This window comes from Macaca mulatta, chromosome 1, assembly GCF_049350105.2.
Source record: "Macaca mulatta isolate MMU2019108-1 chromosome 1, T2T-MMU8v2.0, whole genome shotgun sequence".
Lineage (NCBI taxonomy): Eukaryota > Metazoa > Chordata > Mammalia > Primates > Cercopithecidae > Macaca > Macaca mulatta.
In genome coordinates, this window is record NC_133406.1 from 197340059 (window position 1) to 197364814 (window position 24756).

General features: G+C 53.8%; 2 protein-coding genes across 7 annotated transcripts in view; one reads left to right on the plus strand and one right to left on the minus strand.

Annotated features, from left to right (window-relative positions):
- The window catches only part of C1H1orf210 (chromosome 1 C1orf210 homolog), a 71901-nt gene that overhangs the window by 28289 nt on the left and 18856 nt on the right, over nt 1–24756 (plus strand). The gene's annotated exons all lie outside the window — the stretch shown is intronic.
- Nucleotides 1492–24636, minus strand: TIE1 (tyrosine kinase with immunoglobulin like and EGF like domains 1). Of its 5 annotated transcripts, none has more exons than XM_015137399.3 (23): nt 24198–24636; nt 19556–19870; nt 19378–19488; nt 17731–17886; nt 17447–17578; nt 17148–17288; nt 16808–16936; nt 15450–15595; nt 15054–15198; nt 12757–12915; nt 12455–12592; nt 11985–12281; nt 11164–11454; nt 10622–10812; nt 7191–7401; nt 6927–7037; nt 6529–6719; nt 5222–5335; nt 5041–5111; nt 3294–3334; nt 3111–3207; nt 2888–2987; nt 1492–1949 (listed from the first exon to the last, which is right to left on the minus strand). In XM_015137399.3, exons 1-23 carry the CDS (start codon nt 24253–24255, stop codon nt 1878–1880), a joined length of 3417 nt encoding a protein of 1138 aa, XP_014992885.1. In that variant the 5' UTR covers nt 24256–24636; the 3' UTR covers nt 1492–1877. The 5 variants fall into 5 exon arrangements, with proteins under 5 accessions (XP_014992885.1, XP_077816414.1, XP_077816416.1 ...); XM_077960288.1 differs by having other exon boundaries at nt 19556–19787; nt 24198–24345; XM_077960290.1 differs by lacking the exon at nt 12455–12592.

Genomic DNA, 24756 nt, shown 5'->3' on the forward strand with positions numbered 1-24756 from the left:
TCTTCTGAGAACTCTATGTGTAGAGTTTCCACATGTTTAAGGAACTGCCAGACTGGTTTCCAAAGAGGCTGCACAATTTTACATTCCCACCAACAGTGTATGATGGTTCCATTTTCTTCCTTGCCAACACTTGTTATGTTTTTCATTATAGCCATCTTAGTGTGTATGAAGTAGTATCTCACATTGGTTTTGATTTGCATTTCCTGATGACTCCTCATGTTGAACATCTTTTTCATGTGCTTATTGGCCATTTGTTTTTCTTTTTTGGAGAAAGGTCTATTCAGATCCTTTGTCCATTAAAAGATACTGGGTTATCTGCCACTTTACTATTGAGTTATAAGACTTCTTTATATTAATATATTCTAGATACAAGTCTCTTACAGGATATGTGACTTGCAAATGTTTTCTTCTATTCTGTGGTTTTCACTTTCCTGATAGTGTCCTTTGATGCACAAAAGTTTTCAATTTTGATGAATTCTAACTTATGTATTTTTGATTTTGTTACCTGTACCTTTGCTGTTACATCTAAAAATCCACTGCCAAATCTGAGGTAATTATGATTTACTTCTATGCTTTCTTTAAGGGCTTTATAATTTTGGTTCTAATATTTAGGTCTTTGACCCACTTTGAGTTAATTTTTGTATGTGGTGTTTGGGTAGGAGTCCAAATTCATTCTTTTGCATGTAGCTATCCAGTTGTCCCCGCACCATTTGTTGAAGACTATTCTTTCCCCGTTAAATGGCCTTGGCACCTCTGTTGAAAATCAGTTGACCACAGACACATGGGTTTAGTTCTGCACTCTCAATTCTGTTCCATTGATCTCATATGTTTGTATCTAAAAAAAGATACAAAAATTAGCCGGGCATGGTGGCGGGCACCTGTAGTCCCAGCTACTGGGGAGGCTGAGGCAAGAGAATAGAGTGAACCCGGGAGGCGAAGCTTGCAGTGAGCCGAGATCACGCCACTGCACTCCAGCCTGGGCCACAGAACGAGACTGTCTCAAAAAAAAAAAAAAAAGTTTGCCAAAAAAAATAATTTGTATACTTTAATGTTTGTTTCCCGTATAAGTCTGAAGATCCAGCGAGGTAGAGGCCATGTCTATATATTGTTTCTTTTTTCTTTTTTTCTTTTTTTTTTTTTTGAGACAGTCTCGTTCTGTGGCCCAGGCTGGAGTGCAGTAGCGCTATCTCGGCTCAATGCAAGCTCCACCTCCTGGGTTCACGCCATTCTCCTGCCTCAGCCTCCCGAGTAGCTGGGACTACAGGTGCCCGCCACCTCGCCCAACTAATTTTTTGCATTTTTAGTAGAGATGGGGTTTCACCATATTAGCCAGGATGGTCTCCATCTTCTGACCTCGTGATCTGCCCGCCTCGGCCTCCCAAAGTGCTGGGATTACAGGCATGAGCCACCGTGCCCGGCCAATTTCTGTCTCTTGGGTTTAACTACACCCCTCACCCCAAGATTGACCAGCAGTAAAAGGCAGACATTGAATGGAGCTTATTAGAACATTTATTTTTTTCTGAATGACAGGCCGGGAGTGGGAGTAGCTGAACAGGGCATGTTAGTGGTATGAGTGCTGGCTTAAGCAGAGGAGCTGGAGTGGGGGTTTGTGTTGGGGAAGGAGTGGGATGGGAAGCACACCTGTGGGGCAGCTGAACTAGAAGGAAGGATGCCCAGGATAGCTATGAGACACCTACAAAGCATGAGGACCCAGTTCCCCTAAGCCCACCCCATCCCCAGATCCCTTTTTTTCTCCCTTAAGTTAAAAAAATTCATTGAGGCAGCTTAAGTCAGAGGCTGTAAGGGTCAGACTGGTCACAGGTTAGACCGCAGAGTTTGCTCTGGCCAGCAGAGCCAGGTTCTGGCTGGATGGCAGCTCAGGCCTCCTCAGCTGTGGCATCAATGCCCGCATAAGTGAAGTTCTCAAACAGCGACATGTTCACATAGGCCTAGGGGCAGAGCAAGCTTTAGTGGGGGCCAGGAATAGGGATGAATCTGGCCGCAAGCTCTTTGACTTCCATGTGGTTGGGGCATTTGAACTGACACTGATTTGTTCTGGAGACTCAAGATGGCCCCATGGCCAAGAGTGGCCTTTACCAGCCCAGGGCAGTGAAGGCATCAGGCCACAGCTGGGGCCTCAGGTGAGAGGCCCTCAATGCCACTGTTAGAGGACGGTTTTTACATGCACTCTTTCAGTGAATTCTTGGCTTATGCATTCATTCATTAAGTAACTTATCTGTTCAAAAGCCATTTTAGATGACTCACCCATTTATATGGTTATTTGATCATTCCCTCATTCTTAAGATAGTTAATCATTAATTTACTTGAAGAACTCTTCATATTTACTAATTTTGATATATTTTTCATTATATTTATTTGATAATTCACTTATTCACATGGTTAGTAGATTCAGTTATTGAATTACATGTTTATATGATTATTGTATCATCTATCCACTAATTCCATTCATTCATTCATTCATTCATACAGTTACTGTATCACTCATTTACCCATCCATCCATTTGGTTAGTGACCATTCATGCACTCTGCTCTGGCTCTGGCAGGTAGGGAGAGGTGTCCCAGATGAGAATGGGCTGATGGCCTCAGCAGAGGACAGGCAAGCAGTCTGGGACTTGGGACTCAAGGGAGGGATTTGCTGCTGGGGCTAAGCAGTGGCCTTGAAAGAGTTTTGGAAGGGCCTGGTGTTTAACCCAGTGAGGGCTGGAAAGGCAGGCTGCATCTTGGGGCCCAGCCTAGCTGTGGTGACAGCCCCCAGTGAGGGAGTTTGGGCAGGTAGTGTGGTTGGGACAGGGTCACGGCACCTCTGAGAGGGCACTCTGGAGCACTCTGTGAGCCCAACCCGCCACCTCAGCCCCAGTCTCCTCACCTTCCTGGCTTCCAGCATGCGGCCTAGCTGCAGCGCAATCTGGGCAAAGGGGGGTCGCTCATAGGGACGGTCCCGCCAGCACTGACGCATCAGCTCGTACCTGCGAGGGGGCATTGCTGAGATGAGGAGTCAGTCCAGCTGGGGTGATGGGGTCACAGGGATCAAAGTTGAGGTCACTCATCACAGAGATAGGGTCATGGAGCTCAAGGATGGGGTGACTCACACTTCATCGTCACAGTTTCGAGGCTGCTCCATGCGGTAGCCCTGGGGCAGCTTTTCGTAGAGCTCGGCACAGGTCATCCCACAGTAGGGTGTACCTCCTGCAGGAGGGGACAAAGTGCTCTTGGTCCAGGGCTCCACGTGGGGTAAGGTGGGGCACTCTGGGCAATGGGGGTTAGGAACTCACCAAGGCTCACTATCTCCCAGAGAAGGACCCCAAAGGACCAGCTGAAATAAGAAGGATGCACTTAGTTACCTTCTAGGCCCTGGCCCCTAGCAGTTTAGTTTCTACCTACCCAAGATGTGCAGTACCTCCCAGCCCCCCCTGTATGTGTCTACTCTGTAAGTATCTGGCCTTGGCCAGCTGTTGTCTCTGCTCCAGTGAAGCTCCTTCATACTGCCCCCATCCCTGGGCTCAACACCATTAGAGCTAATTTTTTTTTTTCTTGAAACAGACCCTGTCATCCAGGCTGGAGTGCAGTGGCTTACTGCAGCCTCAACCTCCCAGGAACAAGTGGTCCTCCCGCCTCAGTCTCCCTTATAGCTGGCATGTGCCACCATGCTCAGCTAATGTTTTGTTTATTTATTTATTTATTTATTTATGAGACAGAGTCTTGCTCTGTCGCCCAGGCTGGAATGCAGTGGCGAGATCTCAGCTCACTGCAAGCTCTGCCTCCCAGGTTCACACCATTCTCCTGCCTCAGCCTCCCCAGTAGCTGGGACTACAGGCGCCCGCCACCACGCCTGGCTAATTTCTTTTTGTATTTTTAGTAGAGACGGGGTTTCACTGTGTTAACCAGGATGGTCTCAATCTCCTGACTTCGTGATCCGCCCGCCTTGGCCTCCCAAAGTGCTGGGATTACAGATGTGAGCCACCACACCCGGCCATGTTTTGTATTTTTAGTAAAGACAGGGTCTTGCCATCTTGCCCAGGCTGGTCTCAAACTCTGGGTCTCCAGTGATTTGCCTGCCTGGCCTCCCATAGTGCTGGGATTACACACGTGGGCCACCACAGCCAGCCAAGCTAACATTTTCATTGAGCACTTACTGTAGTCCAGGCACTGGTCATTTAACAGATATGTTAATTCATTTAACCCTCACACCAACCCTATGATACAGGTTCTATTATTCTTGCCATTTTACAGATGAAGACACTGAGGCACTGAGAGGTTAGCTAGATTGCCCAAGGCCATACAGCTAGTTAGTGGCAGAGCAAATGTTCAAACCCAGGCAGTCTGGCTCCAAAGCTCTTGCTCTTGACTGCATCTCACTTTGTAACAGCCTCTGTGTAGTGTGCATCAGGCCTGAGACCAGGGGAGAGAGTTCAAGGAGATGGAGGGAATCTAGGGAGTGTTGGGGCAGAAGCAGGAAGTAGGCATGTAGTGCTCAGAGGGGTGATCAGTGTGGTAAGCAGCGAGCCGTGCAGGCAAGGCCAAAGGGCTTGGGGCAAGGGGTAGGTTCAGACCAAGATGGACATCCCTGGAGAGACAGGAGGAGTGTGCCAAGAGGGCTGTCTGCAGGGGAGGGGCACAGAGAGGGAGTCTTGGGGGTCATGCTCTGGTAAGATCCTCAGGTGGGCATGACGTTGCCCTTCAGGGAGGAAGATGAGAGCAATTCCTGAGTGGCCTCTCCATCTACCTCAGGAAGCATCCACCAGCATTCCCAAACCTCTCCAAGGCATCCCCCTGTCACTTACACAAACATAATCTGAAACTACCTTTACCCCAGTCCTATCCCTGAAACACCTTCTGAGACTCCTTCCAGCTAGCCCCACCTTGGGTGGGTACTTTATACCAAAGACACACCCGTGTCACACCTGGAACACAGCCCAGGTCATGCCTTAGACCACCCACGACATTTCTGAGATGTGTCTAGGTCAGGCCTGTGTGATTCTTGGGGCCAAGCCCTCCTGTGCCCTCCCATCCTACACTCACACATCACTCTTGGTGGTATAGACACTGTAGTTCAGGGACTCAATGGCCATCCAGCGCACGGGGAGACGCCCCTAGGAGAGAATGGGTTTAAGGGGCTGAGTGTGGAGGAAGGGCCTGTTTGAGGCCCCTGTGGGGCAGGGCCAGGCACAAGCCCTAAGGGTGAGGGTTGAATGAGACTCACCATCGTCTTCTTCACATAAACCTCCTCTCCTCGAGAAAGGCCGAAGTCTGCAATCTTGGAGGCCAGGTTCTCTCCGACCAGCACATTTCGGGCAGCCAGGTCCCTGTGGATGAACTGTAGGCAGGGTCAGAAGTCAGGAGAGACTGGGGATGAGGGAGCCCAGGCCAGTCAGGCCAGTAAGGAGTCAGTCTTTGTGGGTACCCTGGTTGCCTTCAGTACCCCATACTCTTTCTCCTCCCCGCCTGGCTGAAATCTCATCAGCTGACTCATGTCTGAGAAAGATCAGTGTTGGTTCTCACCCGCTCCTTCCTGGGCCATGGCCAAGTTCAGGCTGGATCCCTTTTCCTGAGACAGTGGTGGCCATACTGCACCTTCTCCTCTTTCCATGCTTCTCCCCCTCCCTCTTCCCATCCCCTGGGTTCCAGTTTCTCTCCCTTAGAGAAACTTTCTTCTCCCCAGCTTCCCCAGAGACCTCTCTCCACCAGCCCCTCCCTCTGCACTGGCCCTATCCCCTGCCCCTCTGCTTTCAAACATACTCAAAACTTTACTATCTTTAAAATGCTGGCCAGGTGCCGTGGCTCATGCCTGTAATCCCAGCACTTTGGGAGGCTGAGGCGGGTGGATCACTTGAGGTCGCGAGTTCAAGACCAGCCTGGCCAGCATGGTGAAACCCCGTCTCTACTAAAAATACGAAAATTAGCTGGCCGTGGTGGTGCATGCCTATAATCCCAGCTACTCAGGAGACTGAGGCAGGAGAATTGCTCGAACCTGGGAGGCAGAGGTTGTAGTGAGCCAAAATCTTGCCACTGCACTCCAGCCTGGGCAAAAAAATGAGACTCAGTCTCAAAAAAAAAAAAAGAAAAAAAAAAAGAATAAAATGCTTTCCCTCAGTCTTACATTCCCCTGGACAGTCATCCCCCTGTCCTTTCATTCAGGCCTGAGCTGACTTGGGCTCGGATCTCTGCTCTTCCCTCTCTCCGGCAGATCGTACCAGGTCCATTGCCATTAGGCACCATCTGTGGGGTGACAGCTCACACGCAGATGCTGTCTCCAGCCTGGGCCTCTCTCCTGAGTTCCAGGCTAGCATCTAGACCTGCTCACTCAACACCTGCACCCTCCATACTGGAAGTCCCCACCTCCTCCAGACCTGCCCCTTGGCCCTGCCTCCTCGCTCTGCTTGCACCCACACACCCACTTGGGCCAGGAACCTCAATCCCCACATCCAATCAGGGCCAGCTGACTTCTTCCCCTGACATCGGCCCAGTGGCTTCCCCCTCTGGCCTCCACCCGCCCCCACTCACACACACCTGCTTCTCACTCAGGTACTGCATGCCATTGGCTGCATCACTGGCGAAACGCAGCAGCTGCCGGGAGCTGAGGGTAGAGGCTGTCCCATGCTCTCGAGCAAAAGCTGGGTCAGTCTCTAGGACCCGGCTTTTCCGCAGAAAATCTAGCAGGTTCCCGTAGGGGGCATATTCAATAGCGATATACAAGTAACCTGAGAGGCAAAGAGACAGACCGTGGTGATTTAGACACAGGGAACCTAGGGTGGGAGCAGGCACCCGATGGCAACAGACAGGGATGAGGGAGGATCAAGGGCGATGCACAGGTCGCCAGCAGCCCCTGGCAAGCTACTCATGTGGTGGAGGTGATGGCTGAGGATGGGGGTTTGGAAGAAGGGGTAGGTGATGAGCAGGGGGCTCACCTCGGTTCTTACAGGCCCCCAGGAGGTTAATGATGTTGGGGTGATGCCCCAATTTGCACAGAACTTCCAGTTCTCCCGCAAAGTCACGATGGTCATTTTCGGAGGCATACTCTGTAAAGAATCCTGTATTACTTTTGCCAGAAATAACTCTGGAGAAAGGGCTGGCAAGGGCTGGGGTCAATTGCTGGAGGAAGCCAGGTGGGGCCTGGGATTTGTGGGACAAAGGAGAGCATTGGGGCTGGGCCAGGGGTCGCCCCAGTGGACCTTTCAGCATCTTGATGGCTGCATTCATCTTCAGCCCATCCTTCTTGATCATGGCCCGGATGACCTGGCCGAAGTTCCCCTCCCCGATGAGGTCCTCAAAGGTGATGTCCTCCCACTCCAGCACTGGGTAGCTCAGGGGCTCAGGCTGCGGTTTTGGCCGCCGGGTCAGCGTCAAAGTCCCTGAGCTGAACTGCAGGATGGTCTCCTCGCCCTTCACAGGATGAGACAAGAGGGTAGACAGTCCACGCGAGAGTTAAAGGGGGCAGAAGGAGGCACAGATAGGCACACGAGGAGGTTTCAGTGTCAGACAAGTGGGCAGAGACCCAGACAGAGGGCACCCTGGTGGTCAGCCAGGGACGGACAGGCAGACAGAGGACATAACTGAGACAGAATCTTAGGTAACAGAGCCACAGGTAGGCTGCTGGGTGGGCAGATGTCCAAGGAGAGAAATGCAGAGGCTGCAGCGGGGGGATCAGGTGTGCAGGACTCCGGAAGGCAGAACCAGGGCTTGTGGGTAAAGTTGCTAGAAGCCACAATGTGGGTCAATGGAAGGAGGATATTTCTAACATTTAAAACAGAAAAGGATTGGAATGAGCTTCCTATGACTGCGCTAATCCCACAACCAGGTTTTTTTTTTTTTGGTGGGGTCACCAGGGAAGCTCTGGAGAAGATTCCAGCCTTAGGGAGTAGGCCAGGGTATATTCCCGGAGCACCTACTACATGCTCGGCCCTGAGTTGCTGGGAGCCAGTGGAGGGGTTTTCTTCTCCACAGTAGCAGAGGCAGAGATTACCCTGTCCACACATTGGCTTCTCTCCATTGCTCTAAAACCAGGCCAGGACCTGCAAATAGCAAAACCATAACAAAGAGGAATGTCCAATTCCCTAATTGAGTAGGAGGAGGCCATCTGGGCAGGGCTGATGGCAGGAAAAGGAAATAAGTGAACAGGACCAAAGAAGCTGCCAATATGAGAACTGGAAGAAGGGTTAAGATAGACCTTCTGGTGGGGCTTCCTAAGTGCACTGAAGCCCAGCTTGATGGGCAAGGGCTGAGGACCTGGGGCACAGGGATTTGCATGAAGCACTGGTGCTGACGGCACATACCAAATGCACGTGATGTTCTTGGTGCATGCATGTAGAGGTCCATATACACACGCAGGCCTGAAGGTGCACAGGCATAGGGACACGTGCATCTGGGACACATGCATTTACACATGGGGCACTCACAGGGGATGCACGTGTGCACTCATACATGGGGCGCATGCATTTGTGCACACACATTTCCTATCCATATGCAGGCACATGTACCAGGGATATATCCTTTTGTTTGTTTTGAGACAGGGTCTCGGTCTGTTGCCTAGGCGAAAGTGCAGTGGCATGATGTCAGCTCGTTGCAGCCTCAAGCTTTTAAGTGCAAGCAATCCTCCCACCTCAGCCTCCCGAGTAGGTGGGCCCACAGGTGCACACCTCCACGCCCATCTAATTTTCATATTTTCTTTTATTGTAGAGATGGGGTTTTGCCATGTTGCCCAGGCTAGGGGGATATATCTTGATATATACTATGACACCATGTCTGTTAAAGACTGCTTTCCCACCTCCTGCCGTCAACATCTGTACCCACTACCCTCCCCCACCACAGCAGTGAGGGCTTTCTGTGCACTGACCTCAGAGGAAGGGCCAACACAGCTTGGAACAAAGAAGCCAATTGAATCTCTGAATGGATTTTTTTGTTTTTGGAAATGGAGTCTCACTCACTCTGTCGCCCAGGCTGGAGAGCAGTGGCATGATCTTGGCTCACTGCAACTTCTGCCATCCGGGTTCAAGCGATTCTCCTGCCTCAGCCTCCCTAGTAGCTGGGATTACAGGCACCTGCCACTGTGCCTGGCTAATTTTTGTTGTTTTAGTAGAGATGGGGTTTCACCAATTGGGCAGGCTGGTCTTGAACTCCTGACCTCGTGATCCACCCGCCTCAGCCTCCCAAAGTGCTGGGATTACAGGCATGAGCCACCACCTCCCGGTCTCTGAATGGATTTTTTAAAGGCATAGCAGGGACACTAGCTTTTCTATCACAAGGGTCAGCCCTTGAGAGAGAGAGGGTTTTCTTTCTTTTTTTATTTTTTATTTGAAATGCCAAAGCTTAGCTCTCAATATTAAGAGTCCAGGCCTGAAAGGCCAAGGACAGAGTTCGGATCCTAAGTGACAACTATGAGGAAGCCCTCAGAGGAGACAGGACCTGCGGATGGGTGGCTAGAAGGAAGAATGTGACAGGATGAAGGGATAGTGGGTCTGCTCCCACGCCCCACCTCTAAGCAGGGGCCTGAGGGATGGAAGGGTGTGGGCCACAGGAGGACAGAAAACTCAGGCAGGATTACAGGGAAGCCAGGAGGAGTGGAGGTTTGTGCTTTCTCTTTCAAGGAGCAATGGGTGAGGTTGCAGGCCAGCACAATTCTACAATGGTAGAAACAGTTGTCTAAGTGGGACAGTGGGTCTGAGGGCCATAGAATATGCCTCCCTCCATAAGGTATAAGGAAGCCCCTACAGTTCTTTAGTTCTTTCTCTTTTTCTTTTTTTATTTTTTTGAGACAGGGTCTTGCTCTATTGCCCAGTCTGGAGTGCAGTGGCAACATCTCAGCTCACTGCAACCTCCACCTCCTGGGTTCAAGAAATTCTCCTGCCTCAGCCTCCTGAGTAGCTGGGATTACAGGCGTGTGCCACCATGCCTGGCTAATTTTTGTATTTTTAGTAGAGACGGGTTTTCACCATGTTGGTCAGGCTGGTATCGAACTCCTGACTTCAGGCGATCTGCCCGCCTCAGCCTCCCAAAATGCTGGGATTACAGGCGCGAGCTGCTGCGCCCGGCCCCTTTCTTAAGTCTCCGAAAGGAGGCCCTGGGATTTGCAAGAATGGAGGTTAGGATGAGGAGGTCACAGCATGACTGGCCTACCGGCAGGTGACCACAGTAGAGCTAAGGACATCAGCCAAAGATGTGTGCAGACAGAGGCTGGCTCTCAAGTCCAGGAAGGCCTGCAAGGACAGAGGCCAGCATGAACCCCAAGTGTCCTTGCATTTGATCACCTTGCTATTTAGGCCTAGATAACCGCTAGGGAGAAGGAAAAGAGGGGAGAGGAAAATCTCCAATTGACGGAGCCCAAACCTGGAGTGTCCCTCATGAAATATGGTCATCACGGAATTCTTTTGAATTGGGAATATTAAATATTTCACCACTAATATAAATGGGCTCGTGAGCTGAGTTCAGTTTTAGAGAAATAAAGAAAATTATATTTTGTACCCTTTAACATTGTTGAGTGTAATCTTTTACCTGCTACACAAACACACGCACACACACACAAGGTGTACAAGGTCTTGTGTGTACTCAGGTAGAAACACATACACGGGCTGTGAGCATGCACCCGGGGGCGGGGCGGGTCACTGACCGAGCCTGACTGGTAGGTGAAGGTGCGTCTCCGATGCAGGCAGCTTCTGCGGATGCACACCAGGGTTAAAAGGGCTGCCAGGATGGTGAGGCAGGTGGCAGACACGGAGCCCACCACCGCCAGGATCAGCTGCTGATCCAGGCCCTCTTCTGCTGCCCGGCTCTCTTGGACTGGGCCCTCAGCCTGCAGCCCTGGATACAGTGAGAGGGGCAGATTGTGGGGACACCGGGGTCAGGGAACCCAGAGGCCACCATGGGGTTACACAGAGGGAGAGGTGACAGATCCCAGTGCCAGGACTGTCAGGAAATCACTTGGGCCACATGAAGGAAGGGACGAGGGGTGTCAGAGGGGTGACATGATTTTCCCAGCCCTAGGACAGTGGATCATGAGAAGGGAAGGCTGAGTCCCCCGGACTGGGGCTGAGTCTTTGTTGGGAGGGGCCTGGGATGCCCTAGTTCCACAGCAGGGGGTGATGTGGAGGGAGAGCACACTGAGCTCTCCCCACTCAGAGCCCGGGGGTCCTGTGGGCCTTCCCCTCTCACCGTTGCCCAGGGTGGACTCTTCTACTGTGTTGCTCCAGTCCCCGAGCCCCTGAATGCCGGCCCGCACGCGGAAGAGGTAGCGCGTGCTGGCGTTGAGGCCACGGATGATGGTGCTTGTCTCCTCAGGCCTGTCCACGTCTATCCACAGTGGCTCTCCTGCACCCCCAGCCACCTGCACCTCCACAACGTACTTGGATATCGGCCCAGGCAGAGCCTCCGGGTGCTGCCATGTCAGCTGGATCTCGGAGTCTGAGAGAGCCTGGGCGTGGAGGTGTCGGGGGGCTGGAGGCCCTGAGGAGATGGGGGCGGGAAGGCAAGGCTCAGACGGGACTGGGCTATGTAGCTGTGGCGCTGGACACATCTGCTCTAGCTGTGCCCCCTGCTCTGTGGGTCCACGCACAGGAGCCACCCTGCCAACTTCCTCCTCCCCACCAGCCTGAATTCCTCTCCATTCCCCCAGGCCACCTTCACCCCCAAGCTTCTGCTTCTCCTTGTACTACTTGTATCCCAAGTCCTCTCCACATCCTCCCATGCCCCCTGCTCCCCAAGTCTCTTGCCCTCCCATGACCCTGGTTCTCGCCATGAACCCTGACCTCCCCATGCTCTCCCCACATGCTCCTGGTGATCTGTGTCCTCCTGGTATCCTGGATCTTCCCCAAGTCCCATGTCCCCGCTGGGGTCACGTCTGCCTAATACCCTAGCATGTCCCATGTCCTCTCCATGTCCATTAATCTATAGCCTCCTGTGTCTCCTAGGTCTCATGTGTCCCTGCGTCCCACGTCCTCCCCCAACCCCCAGCTATCCCTGCGCCCTGGGCATACCACTGGGGGGCAGAAGCACGTGTGCAGGGGGCGAGGCTGGGCCCAGGAGGGTGCAGTGGTAGAGCTGCACATCCAGCTGGTAGTGAGTGCCAGGCGTAAGTCCCGTCAGGAGGGCAGTGCGGGCCTGGGGGGATGAGACGTTCTCCCGCCGCTCCTGCCCCCGTGTCCCGTCCCACAGGCGCAGCAGGAAACCGTCGCCCACCAGTGGCCCGGGCACCAAGGGCAAGGACCAGCTCACTCGCAGCCGGTCAGGGCCTTCCACATGCCAGCCCTCCAGCCACGGCTGCAACAAAGGCTCTGGGGCCAGAGGTCAGGGGTCAGAACTGTCCAGTAGGTACTTGGGGCTGGACAGGACAGTGATCCCCAGTGAACAAGGAAGAACAACCTCCAATGGAAAAGGCAGGGGTCCCTGGGGTGGACAGGACAGTAACTGCTGGGGGGACAGGAAGAGATGACTCTTGGCCTCTCACCAGGACAGTCTGTGGTCATGAGGGTGGGAGGCCCCCAGGCCCCCTCTCCTCCTTCCCCTGGCCGGCTCAGCTGCACACGAACACTGTATCCTGTCTTTGGCCTTAGGTTCATTAATGTCACGTTCTCACTGGGGTCCACTGGGGGTGGGGTGTACAGCACACATCATTCAGCCCCCACCTCTTCTAGAAGCTGCCATGCTCCCTTCAGCCCCCTCAAACCATTTGCCCTCCCTCTCCTGCTCACCGTATCCCTTCACTATTACCCAACACCCCTGTCCTGCCCCAGCTCTCTCCCTACTCACCCACAATGGTCGACCAGTCCATGGTACTGTCCTGGGGCCGGTAGTGCAGGCGGACGGAGGAGATGGGTCCATCACCAGAGAACGAGACCAGCGGGGAGACCACAAGCTGGCGGCTCTGCTTGGTCAGGAGCCGAGGTGCAGCCAGGGGCACGGGGGGCACTGCCAGGAGACTCAGGGTAAGGCATGGGCACACAGCCTATCCAGTCCACTTCTGTGTCTTATTTCAAGCTGGGGACCCTCTGGGCTTGAGGGACACCAAGTTCAACAGATGACCATAGTGGCCAGGGCCCAGGAAGGACAGAGTTCAGGCCCCTGGGTAGCTTGGGGCACAAGGATTCAGCAATAAAAGCATGAGGGTGTCCCAAAAGATAGTAGATGAGGAAGTGACATGGCCAGACATGGTTTGGGGGTGCACTCTTCCCATGCAGTGTGGGGGTAGACAGAAGGGGCTGAAACCCAGGGCAGGGAGACAACCTGGGCATCATCCTGCTCTCTGCCCCTGCTCTCATTCACCACTCTCTTAATTTAAAAAAATGGCACCGGCACTGAAGCACCTGCTCCCCACCACATGCTTCATAGTATGACCTCTAATTCTCACAGCCACCTTTCCGTCAGGGCTCATTAGCCTGCATTATGAAAACACTGAGACTCAGAGACACCGAATAACTTGCCTAAGGACACACAACTAGGAGGAGATACAGCCATGTGTTGAACTAGGTCTGTCTGCACAGGCCGCCTGGATCTATCCATTCTACTCCAAAACAGCCTTCGTGTCCCTGTCCCACTTCCTCACCCCATGATCGCTGTTGCTATTCTGGACTCAACTTTTTCTCTCCAGATGATTGCATTAGTGCTTTTAACAGGTTCCCTTGACTCTTACAAATGTTTATGAGACTGGCTTTTTGAGAGGAAAGGAAGGAAGGAAAGAGGGAGGGAGCAAGGGAGGAAAAGGATGCAGCGCTGTAAGCTGAGGGAGTGTCAGGCAGCAATAAGCATGTCAGGAGGCGGTGCTGATTTGGGGGGAGAAGAAGGTCCATTTTGGGTGCGGAGAAGCCCTTGGTGCCTTTGTCTCATGCAGGGGATTAGATGTCCAGGGAGTGGCTGGATATAAAATGGGCCTCTGAATCATACAGCAGCCACTTTCCACACTAACTTCAAAACCAGACTTCCAGAGAAGATGCCCCACTTCATGGAGGCCCCACCAAATGATCTGGAGTCAGAAGAGGGGTCCCAGCTGCAGATCATATGTGAGAGCTGCTAGAAAACAATAAAAATCTAGGGACTAGGTGACATTTTAAATAATAAGAACAATAATTATCAACATATATTGAGCATGCACCCTGTATTGGGCACTGTGCTAAATGCTTAAATGCATCATCTAATTTAATCTTCCTAACAACCCCATCAAGTGCTAACTATCCCCATTTCACAGAGAGAGAAACAAAGTAAGAGAGGTTAAGTACTTTGCTTAAGGTGATGGGGCAAGGAATTTGTGGAGAGAGGGTTCAAGCCCAGGTTGTCTGGCTCCTAAGCCTGGGCAGAGTGAGAAGAGAAAGGCGGAAGGTGGGGCATGATGGCAGAGAGGGATGCACAGTCACAGGATGGGGAGATGGCGAGGACCTGGGAGGCAGAGTGTGGCAATGAGAAAGCAGAAGGTGAGAGAGGGGGCTTACATGGGGTAACAGGAAGCAGGAGGAGAGGGACAGCAGGGTCACAGGGTGGCCGGGGTGCAAACGGTTAAGGCTTAGGGTGCTGGAGAAGCTGGAGAAGGTGAAGGGACTGGGAGTGGGGGGTGCTCTGGTCTGAGTAATCTTGGGCACTGGGAGGTCCCTCCTTATTTACCTGGCAGATTCCTAGGCATGCACCACTTCTAGGAAGCCAAGCTGGTCACCCTCTGAGCTCCACAGCCCCATGTGCTCCCCCTGGGCTAGCACTGAGTGTCTGTGGGGTGACTCAGAGATGGGAGGCAGCATCCCTGAGCAGAGTTAAAGGTACACTTGTGTGTGTGTGGTGGTTGGTGGGGGACAGCATGGCTGGGCAGGAGGAAGGGCAGGGCTGGAGAGTGTCCCCAGTTTCTGGGGCACAGGATGTCCTTTCCAGATGGGTCTAAGCTGTACTCCAGCCTTGACACTGCCCAGTCCGGACCTCTGGTTGACCACAACCCCTCTTTTTGCCTGGCGCTAGGCTATGACCTTAGATGTCCTTGTCCTTCCTGCTAGGACCTCCAGCCTGAGCAGCATCAGCTAGAGCCTACTGTGGTCACCGTCCATCCCCTGTGGACCTAGGACATCACTGACCTTTCACATTGACCTTGAAGCGCCGGCTGTCTTGGCCGCCAGATGTGGACACACGGCACTCCCAGAACCCACTGTCCGCAAGAACCAAGCGTGGCACCTCGAACTCAGCTGTGGTCTTATCTGGCTCCACAATGGCCTTGGTGGACTAAAAGAGATGGGGGAGGGGGACAGGTCACAGGGAATGAGCACCCCTGTGGCAGGCACGCAGGTGTCCATCTGGACTGATGGCAGGACAGAGGCCCAGTGGCAGCCCCTCACCAATCAGCCTGACCTCATCTGAGCAATGGTCAGGCCAATGGGTGGGCCCTATAGAAAGTTCTGAGGGACTAGGGGTCTAGGGATCAGCTGTGAAGCAGGCGGCTTGTGGTACTGGTGGGTTGGGTGACTGGGGCTGACCAGGAGCACAGTGCCATCTGGCTTGCGTAGCTCTATGCTGCCCCGCACTGGGAAGGGGTTCCCTGCAGCTGCACAGTTGATCCGGGGCATCGTCTCTAAGTTGAACTCCAGTTCTGAGGCCATGTTGAGGATTTGGGGGATCCGGTCTGGGGAGAGAGGACACTCATCCTGGAGCTTCCACAGGGGCAGACACATGACCACCAAAGCGCCCCTCATCCATGTTCTGTTTCTCAGTGGAAGCACTGCCATCTACCCAGTCCCTCCAGCAAAGGCCCGCATGACTCCTCCAGCGTCCCAGCCCCACATCCCATCAGCTGCAAAGTCTACTTCCTAACTACCTCCCCACTTCCTGATACCCTCTAATACCCGCCAGCAGGCCCCTCACCATCCTCCCAGCCAGCACACTAGCTCAGGCCTCATCATTTCTGGTCCCCAGGTACAGACTCCTCCAGGGTCTCCTACTCCCGCTCCCCGGCCAACAGCTACAGGTCCTTTCTCCAACACAGATCTGACCCCTTTGTTCCTCTTTAACAATTCCCTCTTGCCCCATCATATGAAGTACACTCTTTGGCCTTCATTCAAAGGCCCCACGATTTGGCCTTCATTCAAAGGCCCCACGATTTGACCTCTTTTGACCATTTCCCCAATCCCCCACTCCACTGTCCTGGAACCCAAGCCTGAGTCCCCAATCCCTGGGTCCCCCATTCCACTGTCCCGGAACCCAAGCCTGAGTCCCCAATCCCTGGGTCCCCTATTCCACTGTCCCGGAACCCAAGCCTGAGTCCCCAATCCCTGGGTCCCCCATTCCACTGTCCCGGAACCCAAGCCTGAGTCCCCAATCCCTGGGTCCCCTACTCCACTGTCCCGGCACCCAAGCCTGAGTCCCCCATCCCTGGGTCCCCTACTCCACTGTCCCGGCACCCAAGCCTGAGTCCCCCATCCCTGCGTCCCCTACTCCACTGTCCTGGCACCCAAACCTGAGTCCCCAATCCCTGGGTCTTTGCTCTTGTTCTTTCCTCAGCTATCTCTCTCTTGTCTTTCATATCCAATCTCAGATCACACCTGCTTCCAGACCCTTCCCTGACCTGCTGTCTGCCCAGGGGCATCCTCTGGGCTCCCACATTCTCTGGGTTGCTGCCCTTTCCAGTATGGCTGGTTGGCAGTGAGCTCCCTGCTGGACTGACTCCCTACCAGACTGACTCCCTGCCAGAGCTCCCTGCCCACTAGACTCTAAGCTCCCTGAGGGCAGGACTTGGACCCTTGCAGGGAAAGGAGGGACCAGTCTCTTCCACCAGGGAGAAGTGTTTGGTAAAGGCCGACTTATCTTGGGGGAGTCTCAAAGGTAATAGTGCTTATACCTGACTTCTCACAGTGCACTCCATGCCACCCAGAGGGGCAGACACAGCCACTGAACCGGTCACAAGTGCCACCATTCTGACATTGGCACTGGAGTCGGCAATCAGCCCCAAAATGACCAGGGGTACAGGCTGGGAATAGAGGAGGTATGATTAGAGGGGCATGGGACAGGGGGCAATTAGGGCACAGATGGGGCACAGGTTATACAACAGGCTGGGGGTAGAAGGACTGGTCAAGTGAGCAGGGGGGCTTGCTGTGTAAGTCAGAGGCAGAGTGAAGGGTCCGGGTCAAGCTTGTGGCCAGCTGTCTTGGTCAGGGACCATGAGGGTGGGTTAAGCATACCTTCCTGGCACTGGCTTCCTCTCCAGCCAGATCCACAAGAGCAGCCATAGGGGTCTGGGAGGCAGAAGGTGAGGCCCCGGCAGCCTGATATGCCTGGGCACTGCTCCTGGCAGCTCTGCCCGAAACGGCCCTCTCTACAGGCTAGAAAAAGAGTGTGTGGGGTGTATGGGCCTTTATGGGTCCCTGGGCCCAGGACCTGCCTGTTGCCCTCACCCCCCAAGCTCCACCCACATGGTTCTAGGGTCTCCTCCTAGTAAGGGATCCTCTCCTGCCTGGGTCCTAGCTCCCCTCCTCCTTACCCTGTTCACAGCGGGTGCCAGTGAAGCCAGGGGGGCATACACATTCACCGTCATGGTCATGGCAGACACCTCCATGTAGGCAGCCTGGGCACTCTTTGGTACAGCCTGGCCCCCAGCGCCCAGCCCCACAACCTGGAGGAACGTGTCTTCAGCAGCCGCCCCTCGCCCACCTGACCACTGCTGCTGAGGACTGGAGATCCAGGGGCTTCAGGGGACCCACAGGAAGTACCCACAGGGCTCTCAGCCTCCCACCCTACCCACAACCTCTGCCCTCTGCCTCTGACCCCGCACGATGAGCCGAAAGAAGGCGCTGCCCAGGGGGCTGGCTTCCAAGTAAGTGGCACTGTAGATGCCGCTTGATGGTGGCTGCACATCTGGGAGCTGCAGCAGGAACTGCCCATCCTGGGCTTCATGCCAGTCCAGAGTGTAGAAGTAGGATCCTGGGGGAGCATGAATGGGTCAGGGGCCTCAGCACTCCATGAGGGTTGTGTTACCTCTCTCTGTCCGCCTCTGCTCAGGTCACACCAGTGGGCCCCATGCACAATGATGAGACCTGGGGCTGGCACCACGAGAGCCGACGCCCATGCCACAAAGCTCAGAAGCGCCCTCTTCTTCATGCTCCATCAACCACCCAGTAAATCACCAAGTCCTGCTCAGTCCACCTCCTCCTCATCCCCTAACCCAGTTCACTTCTCCCCACACCCACTGCCACCGCCCTGGTCCTGGCCTCCAGGGCCTCGCAAGCAGGCTCCTCTGCCTCCAGTGTCACCCTTTCTTGTCCCTCCTCCACCCAGCAGCCAGCGTGATTTTTTACAACAGACTTCTCTTTAACTCCTCTGCTGAAACTCTCCTGGTTCTACAGTGACCTCAGGACAAAAATTCAGCTCCTTAGACATCATTTTCACCAATTTGGCCATGGCCAAGCCATCCAGCCCCATTCCTCTTCACACACTTCTTGACTCCTAACATTTCTGAATTCCTGAATGGATTGTTTATCTTCCAGAAACACCCTTGTGTTTCAGATCCCCCTGCTCTTCTCAGTCCCTCCTCCTGGAATGCCCTTCCTTCCCTTTCTGCCTTCTTTGTCTTCCCATTTTTCCTCTGAGCACAATTCAAGTGCCACTTACTCTGGGGTCTCTCCCGTGAGCCTCTCCCTTTTAGAAGAGTGCCCCAGTCCCTGCCCCACCCGTTTCTTGCCTCTTTGCTCAGGGCTGAACAGAGAGCCTAGAGACCCAGGTCTGCCTGTGCCTCTTCACATCTCCTGTCAATTCAGGGAGTCCAGAGCTCAGGAGGCAGCCCCCATGGCCAAAGGAAAGGGTCTTCCTCCCTCAGGAGCCCAGGGATTCAAGAGTCAGCCAAGGGGTTGTGAACCTGAGGACTGAGGCAGGAATCTTGGGGCCACATAGGAAAACAGCTTCCTGCTATGGGGTGGCCAAAGGGTCAGGCCTGGGACTGAGATCCCAGGGATCTACCCAGGCCTCAGCATCAGGCTGTCTTGGATATCAAGGATCTGGGCTGGACAGATCTTTGGGAGAGGCTAGCCTCTGCCCTGCCTGTGTTGGGCATGATGTTACCAGTTCTCTTCTTCCTCAGGGGGACTGCTGCTGTCCACCAGGTGGACTATGTGACAGCACCTGCTAACTCCCAGGGGAGAGTCAAAGATGAGGGTTTAACATCATGCTCATTTGGGGCTAAAAGGGAAGGGGCAGCTGACCACAGGCTCCTGGCCCTCTGTGTACAGTAGGAGGGCAGCTCAGAACTGCAGATAAGATAGGTGCAGGTGCATCCCATGGGACCTGGTCCACCACAGAGGAGGGGCCCTGGAGGTCGGGTGTGTTAGGGACCAAAGCTGAGGGTTCCATGGGCGATGAAAGTGTTGGGGCCTCAGAACGATGGGTCTACCTACCCCACCAGTTCAAATGCCCCCTCACCGTTGCTCTTCCAGATCACATCTGTCTGCTTCTCCTTGTGCACACGTGCAGAAAGTACAGCGGTGTCGCCTTTGTTCACAGTGTGTGTGACCTTGTCTGGAAGCAGGTGGGCTGTGGGATGGAAGGTAGGTCAGCGGCCTGGTTTCCCCCTTGCCATCCCCTTGCCTGCCAGACTCACCTCCAGGACTGTTGTGCACGTAGATGACGCGCGTGCGCCGTGTCCCGGAGCCGCCCACGCAGGAGAAGACGCCCACGAGGTCCGAGGGCTTTGAGAAGCCGTGAAGCGTGACCTGGTGCGAACCGTTGCGCGCCAGGCGCAGGGTCTGCCCGGGCGGAGTGCGCACGATGCGGTCGTCCTTCTCCAGCAGCAGGGGCGGGCCCCAGGCGTCGGAGCCCCTCCCCGCCCCGGCCTCCCCAGACACGCAGGTCAGGAAGAAGCGCTGGGGGTCCGTGAACCGCAGGTTGGCCAGTAGCGTCAGGTCCACCGCCGCGCCTGGGGCCAGGACACCAGTGACCCTATTGTAGTCCCAGCCAACCCTAGTGCCCTAGAAGCCCCAGCCCCAGTCCTCTAGTCTTACTGAACCACTGTCCACTTAGAAGAGGGTCTCCAACCTTCACCCCTCTTCCTTCTCCTGCCCGGTTCTTCGGACTCCACAGGCACCTCAGTTTATCAGGCATGCCCATCCCCCTCTGCTTTCCCCTTCCATGCGCACTGTCTTCTTCCCTCAAGTCTCTTCATTTTTTTTTTTTTTTTTTTTGAGACGGAGTCTCCGTCTGTCGCCCAGGCTGGAGTGCAGTGGCCGGATCTCAGCTCACTGCAAGCTCCGCCTCCCGGGTTCACGCCATTCTCCTGCCTCAGCCTCCCGAGTAGCTGGGACTACAGGCGCCCGCCACCTCGCCCGGCTAGTTTTTTGTATTTTTTAGTAGAGACGGGGTTTCACCGGGTTAGCCAGGATGGTCTCGATCTTCTGACCTTGTGATCCGCCCGTCTCGGCCTCCCAAAGTGCTGGGATTACAGGCTTGAGCCACCGCGCCCGGCAAGTCTCTTCATTTTAAAAGAACGAAAAACCACGAATCCTCTGGCCGCGTCCCCTCCCTTCTCCTGCCAGATGGCTTCCCTTTTGCCCCAGCTTTCGGAAAGAATGATCTATGCTCCCTGTCTCCGTTTCCTCACTTTATTTTCTATCAGTCCTGTTTCCCCACTCGTCTCTAAAACAGCCCTGCAAAGGTCTCTGTGAGCCACTTCTCCCTGCCCCCACCACGAGAGTGCAGGCCAGGAGAGCCAGCCAGAACAGACGTGTCCCATGGGTCCCCCTCTCTGTCACTATGGAGATCTAGAAATGTCTGCTGGGCTGGGATTTGAGATGGGAGAGGCTGAGTCTTGCAGCCAGAAGGTTGTGGCGCAGAAATGGAGCTAGGGCTGGGTGCGGTGGCTCACGCCTGGAATCCCAGCACTCAAGGAGGCAGAGGCGGGAGGATCCGTTGAGCACAGGAGTTTGAGATCAGCCTGGGCAACATAGCAAGACCCCATTCTCCAGAAAAAGAAAAACAAAAAGAAATGGAGCTAAGCTTGGGGCAGGGCCCAGAGCCAGGGAGGGCAGCCCCAGGGCAGGCCTGGAGCCCAGCAGACTCAGACACGAGGTGGGTCTTGGTCTTTGCCTTCCAAAGAGCTTACACCCTACTTGGAGGAACAGGCATGGACATAGCTGCCAAATGTAGGGTGCTGTGCTTTTGAGCAGAGAAGGGGCCCCTGATCCAGCCTGGGGGAGCACAGGGAGATGAAGAGATGTTTCCTGGGAGGTAAAATTGGAGCAGGACACATTGGTGTGAGGACAATGGGGAGGGAGAGAAGTCAGGGGCAGGAGAGGGCATCCTAGACAGAGGGAACAGCCTGGGCAAAGGCCTGCAGTGGCAATATTATGGCAGGTGAAGACTCCAGGTTTGTGTGACTGGAGTACAATATGTGAGGCTGAGGCAGGAGAGACCAGGTGGAGTCAGAGTCCAGGTTGGATGGTGGAGAGCCTGCGAGCCTGCCTCAGCTCCAGGACCCAGCACCCCTCCACCAGCCCTTCCTTCTCTGTCTCTGCTAGCTGACTGTCAAGCAGTTAATTAGTTTAAATACCACCTAGCTTATCAGTGTTTGAAAGGCTACCATGAGCAAATGAAACTGGCATTTACTGACTGCCCAGCACATACCAAACCCCCATTTTCCACTGGATCCTCACAACCAGTGAAGTGGATATTCTTTCATTTATAAAGGAGGATCATGGTAATTATTCTACTGTCTTCTTTGAGCAAGCTCGCCCACTCCCCTGGTTTTAACCATCACCTCTGAGTCAATAACTCGGGAACCGTCTTTCAGCTTGGACCTGCATTTCCATCAGCTTTTCCCAAACCTGCTCCTCTCCAGTGCTCCCTGACTCACTGGTCAGCACCTGCCACCTGAGACACAAACTATGGAGTCATCTCTACTCCCATTGTCATGAGAATGAATGTTTATTGGCTGCCAGTTATGCACCAGGCACTTTACTGATGTTGTCTCATTTTACCATCCCAGCTATCCTGGGAGGTGGATGTTATTATTCCTGTTTTATAGCCAGGAAAGGGAGGCTCAGAGAAGTTAAGTAACTTGCCCAAGGTCATACAATTAGTAAGCGGCAGGGCCAGGTTGTCTGATTCTAAAGTCCACACCTCTGAGCACTGTGCTGGCTGCCCCATCAGTCACAGAAGTCTGCACATTGTTTTCTGAACGCTTCTTCTTCATCCCACACCCCCAGCCTGCCTTTGTTCAGCCCTCCTTACTCACCTGGACCATCCCAACAGCCACAGCCCCTCCTTCTGCAACTCATCCTCCACAGTGATCTAACACCAAATCTGACCTTGTGACTTTCTTGCCTATGACCTCCCACGGCTCCCCGTTGCCCTTAGGATAATGTCCATGCTCCTGAGCCCCCCATGCTGCTCCCACACTGTCCCTCCTGTTGTGTTCCTAACAGGCGCCTTCTCTCCTATGCACCTCCATGCCTATGAGACTTGCATTTTTTATGTTCTGGCTGCCTGGAATGAAGACCACCCCTCTTAGTGAAATCTTCCCTGACTCCCTTTTTGTCTCCTACCCGAGGCAGTGTAAGCTGACTCCTCCTCAGTGCTCCTCTAGAGCTCCTGTGTCTGTCCCTGGTTAGCCCTCTCCCCCTGTCCTGTGTTCTGCACTAGACCATGAACCACTCAAAGGCAGCCTCTGTGTGCTAATCCTCTGACCAGCAGACTGAAGGAATCAGTTGCCACTTATTCAGAAATCCTTAGCAAGCGCAGGGCACTATGCCAACTGCTCTGCATCATTTTCTCATTTAAACCCCATAACAACCATAGGACGCTGGCATCATTTAATCTCATTGTACAGACTTGGGGGTTGCCAGCCTCTCAACTAATGGCCCAGCACTTAACACAACTCCTGGAATATTGTTGGTGCACAATAAATGTTTGTCCAGTGAATAATTGAATGAATCCAACACAATGATCCTAGGAACACCCCCTGAAAATGGCCCCCCACAGATCCTCAGATCCAACACAGTCAGCAGCTACTCCTCACTCCTCCCCTGATCCCAGGTTGCAGTGATTTCTGGCACTTGCCTGGGTTTTCCTGGCCTTGATCTCACCTTCTAGTGGATCAAAATGATGGCAGTGATGATAGGGTTTGTTTTCCAAAGTTTTTTTATTGTGGTGAAATACATATAACATACATTTTACTATCTTTGTTTTTTTGGATGAGTCTCACTCTGTCGCCCAGGCTGGAGTGCAGTGGCGCCATCTCGGCTCACTGCAACCTCTGCCTCCCAGATTCAAGCGATTCTCCTCCCTCAGCCTCCTGAGTAGCTGGGATTACAGGTGCCTGCCACCATGCCCAGTTAATTTTTGTATTTTTAGTAGAGATGGGGTTTCACCATGTTTGCCAGGCTGGTCTCAATCTCCTGACCCTGTGATCCGCCCGTTCGGCCTCCCAAAGTGCTGGGATTACAGGCATGAGCCACCACTCCTGGCAAATTTTACCATCTTAACCATCTGTAAGCAGCATATAACCCAATGTGATTAAATACATTCCTAATGTTGTCCCACCATCACCACCATCCATCCTTTTTTTTTTTTTTTGAAAAAGAAAAAAAGTTTAAACAAAATGGAGATGGGGTTTCACTATGTTGACCAGTCTGGTCTTGAACTCCTGGCCTCAAGTGATCCTCCCATCTCGGCCACCTGAAGTGCTGGGATTACAGGTATGAGCCACCGTACCCGGCCCCATCTTTTTTTTTTTTTTTTTTTTTTTTTTTGAGACTGAGTCTGGCTCTGTCGCCCAGGCTGGAGTGCAGTGGCCGGATCTCAGCTCACTGCAAGCTCCACCTCCCGGGTTTACGCCATTCTCCTGCCTCAGCCTCCCGAGTAGCTGGGACCACAGGCGCCCGCCACTTCGCCCGGCTAGTTTTTTTGTATTTTTTAGTAGAGACGGGGTTTCACCGTGTTAGCCAGGATGGTCTCGATCTCCTGACCTCGTGATCCGCCCGTCTCGGCCTCCCAAAGTGCTGGGATTACAGGCTTGAGCCACCGCGCCCGGCCGGCCCTATCTTTATAACTCTTTTAATCTTGTAAAACCGAGTAAAAATCTTGTAAAAAACTCTGTACCCTTTAGACAAAACTCCCCATTTCTTCCTCCCTGCCGCCCATGGCAACCACCATCCTACTTTCTGTCTCTACAATAAAATAGGGTTTCTCGGGTGGAAATCAGGGCCTCGGGGCCTAGAAATGGGGTGAGGGACTCAGGGGAGACTTACCCACATAAGAAGCCAAGAAGAGGATGGAGAGCAAGAAAGGAGGCACCCGCCAGACCATACTCCAGAGGCCGACCCAGGCCAGCCAGGATGAGCTGGGCCTGGGGTCAGATGCTGTGGGCCTTACTGCTCGGCCTGTGCTGGTCGGTGTGGGTCGGTGCTGGGGAGGAAGAGGAAATGAGATGGCTTGGGTGGGAGGGGTGGCAGGGGAGGGGGTGGAGGACTTATTCTGCCTTTGAGCCTCTAGGCCCCCAGTCTGGCCCCCACAAGGCTGGGGATGGGTGTGGCCTGGAAGGAGTCACTTGAGGTGGGGGGAAGGTTATGGTAAGGGCAGACCTGGGGACAGTTGGACTGATTTTTCCCAACCCCTGCCTCCCTCCAATCCTGTCTTGCTGGCACAAAGGAGGCAGGAGGCAGGAAAGGGAGGAAGCCAGTGGCTTCCGCCTATTGAGGAAGGGGGTGGGGTAGGGGACAGTGTTCTGGGGTCTCCCCTCCCCCCAGCGCAAACACACAATACGGCCCACATGAGTCCTCATGTATGTGCCCCGGGACACAGGTGGTT

Excerpts from the sequence above, each read along its gene's own strand:
- TIE1 (XM_015137399.3), bottom strand. The coding sequence starts at position 24,255 with ATGGTCTGGCGGGTGCCTCCTTTCTTGCTCTCCATCCTCTTCTTGGCT. Across the intron at positions 5,112-5,221 it reads TTTATGTGAAGAAGACGATG|GGGCGTCTCCCCGTGCGCTG; the intron begins GTGAGTCTCATT and ends ATTCTCTCCTAG. Across the intron at positions 3,208-3,293 it reads CTGGGAGATAGTGAGCCTTG|GAGGTACACCCTACTGTGGG; the intron begins GTGAGTTCCTAA and ends CCCCTCCTGCAG.